The sequence below is a fragment of the Poecilia latipinna genome, unplaced genomic scaffold, assembly GCF_001443285.1.
Source record: "Poecilia latipinna isolate Pla-1442-1.1 unplaced genomic scaffold, P_latipinna-1.0 Scaffold689, whole genome shotgun sequence".
In the NCBI taxonomy this organism is placed as follows: domain Eukaryota; kingdom Metazoa; phylum Chordata; class Actinopteri; order Cyprinodontiformes; family Poeciliidae; genus Poecilia; species Poecilia latipinna.
The window spans coordinates 329,238-330,997 of NW_015113305.1; the positions used below are offsets into that span (position 1 = coordinate 329,238).

General features: G+C 37.8%; 1 protein-coding gene across 19 annotated transcripts in view; it reads right to left on the bottom strand.

The window, feature by feature from the left end:
* Positions 1-1,760, bottom strand: part of c2cd5 (C2 calcium dependent domain containing 5) — a 34,257-nt gene continuing 32,497 nt past the window's right edge. For all 19 annotated transcript variants that reach the window (XM_015044748.1, XM_015044746.1, XM_015044745.1 and 16 more), the window contains one exon: positions 1-1,741. In XM_015044748.1, coding sequence (XP_014900234.1) covers positions 1,622-1,741 — 120 coding nt within the window. In that variant the 3' untranslated portion in view covers positions 1-1,621. The remainder of the gene's footprint in view (positions 1,742-1,760) is intronic.

A 1,760-nucleotide genomic window follows, 5' to 3' on the forward strand; every position in this document is an offset into this window, starting at 1 on the left:
TTTGGTTTGACATTAGTTTATTGTGCAACTTACCAGGCAAGCATACAGATTCAGGGCAATAAAGAGATGCTCTGCATGCTTCTAGTCCAATAGCAAAAGCATCCATGTATATACATTCAAGTTTTAGCCACAACACAGAAAAATGATCACAAAACTACTGATCACACAGACTGGAGTACCTTTAAATCTCTGACAGAGTGATTAAAATCAGGAACGCCCTGCACAGGCATCACAATTCATTCTGTGATGCTATAAAAATACAGAAAAACAAATCTGATTGTACACAATATTTACAGAGTTTATTTTTAGGTGGCACCAACTCTAGAAGATGCTTATTCAGATGCCGGACAGATCAGCAGAGAGACTCTTGAAACTGACGAGGGCCAAAGCAGCGGCGATGAAGCTTGGCAACGTGAAATTTGACGCAGGTGCTACACATAGAGAACATGATCTAAGATTTGCAAGCCTCATGCCTTAGTTAGATCCCAGAATTATTTTTTCCTTTGAAAGTAATCTGGTAGATCCCAACTTGCCCACTTTTAATTTATTTATCTTAATATAAATCCCAAATTGCCCACCCAGAAGGAAATTAACACCGTGCTTTCTTTGCTACCTGATTTTTACATTTGAAAATAAAAAAGAACTTAAAAATCACAAATTAGCCACTGGAACAGATTTCCCTCAAGGAAATTCTTATTCTACTAAAAATATTTGCATATTACACATTTAATCGAAACATACCTTTTAATTATTCAAAGTAACTTGCCCCATTCTAAACAACAATAACAAAAAAAAAAACCTGGTTGGTGACACTATCTTTTGACACTTGCTGAAGAAATAAAAATTAAAACAATACTGTTACAATTATTATCAATACCAGTAGAAATTTAGACAACATGGGAGAACTTTCCCCATGTTGTCTAAACATGGGAAAACAGCATGTTCTGCAACGTGCAGAACATGCTGTTTTCTCTGCACGTTGGAAGTCTCCTGTCATGGCTCCAAATGCCTACGGCAGGCTGCATTGTAGTTTCCTTAGTGGCAGAACTCTTTTTGAAATGGAGACACTTGACTTGCATGAGAAGCTACGTAAAACACTGCAAGAATCTAACTGCATATAAATGGTTTGCTTGTAAATGCTTGCATCCCTTTTAGCACGGCCACTGAAATTCAGTCTGTGTTTGCAGACCGACAAATTAACTATAGCTGCCTCATGTGTGCAAAACACAAGGAGATGGCCGATACAGTGTTGCTGTGGTCGAATCCCAGTGCGGACGGCTTTAGTGAAAAGAAAAAGCTTCTGATTTAGACGCCCCTTTGGTTATTTTCAACCAATAAGAGCCACATCAATTTCTTTTCAAACACGGAAAGACGTTACGCATATGTTTTCAGATAATACACTGTTTTCAGCACATGTGTTTTTTATTCTCATTATCCTTATTATTATTATTATCATTGTATTATTATTATTATTATTAATATTATATCTACACACCTTTGGATCTTTGAAAATTTTAAGGCAAATATAAATTCACACAGATTTGGATGGCTAGACTTAAAGAGAGTGTGTTCACTCTGACAGTGTTCCCTGCTGGTGGAAATGGGATCAGCCGTCTCAGAGTCATGTCGCTCCATCAGCTGTACAACTCTGTCCGATATTAGTCATCGAGGTCATGGGCTCCTGGTCTGTCTCTCTGACGCAGATGACAGCGTCCCCGCTCACGTTAATGAGGCACTGAGCCTAAAAAAAAAAAAAAAAA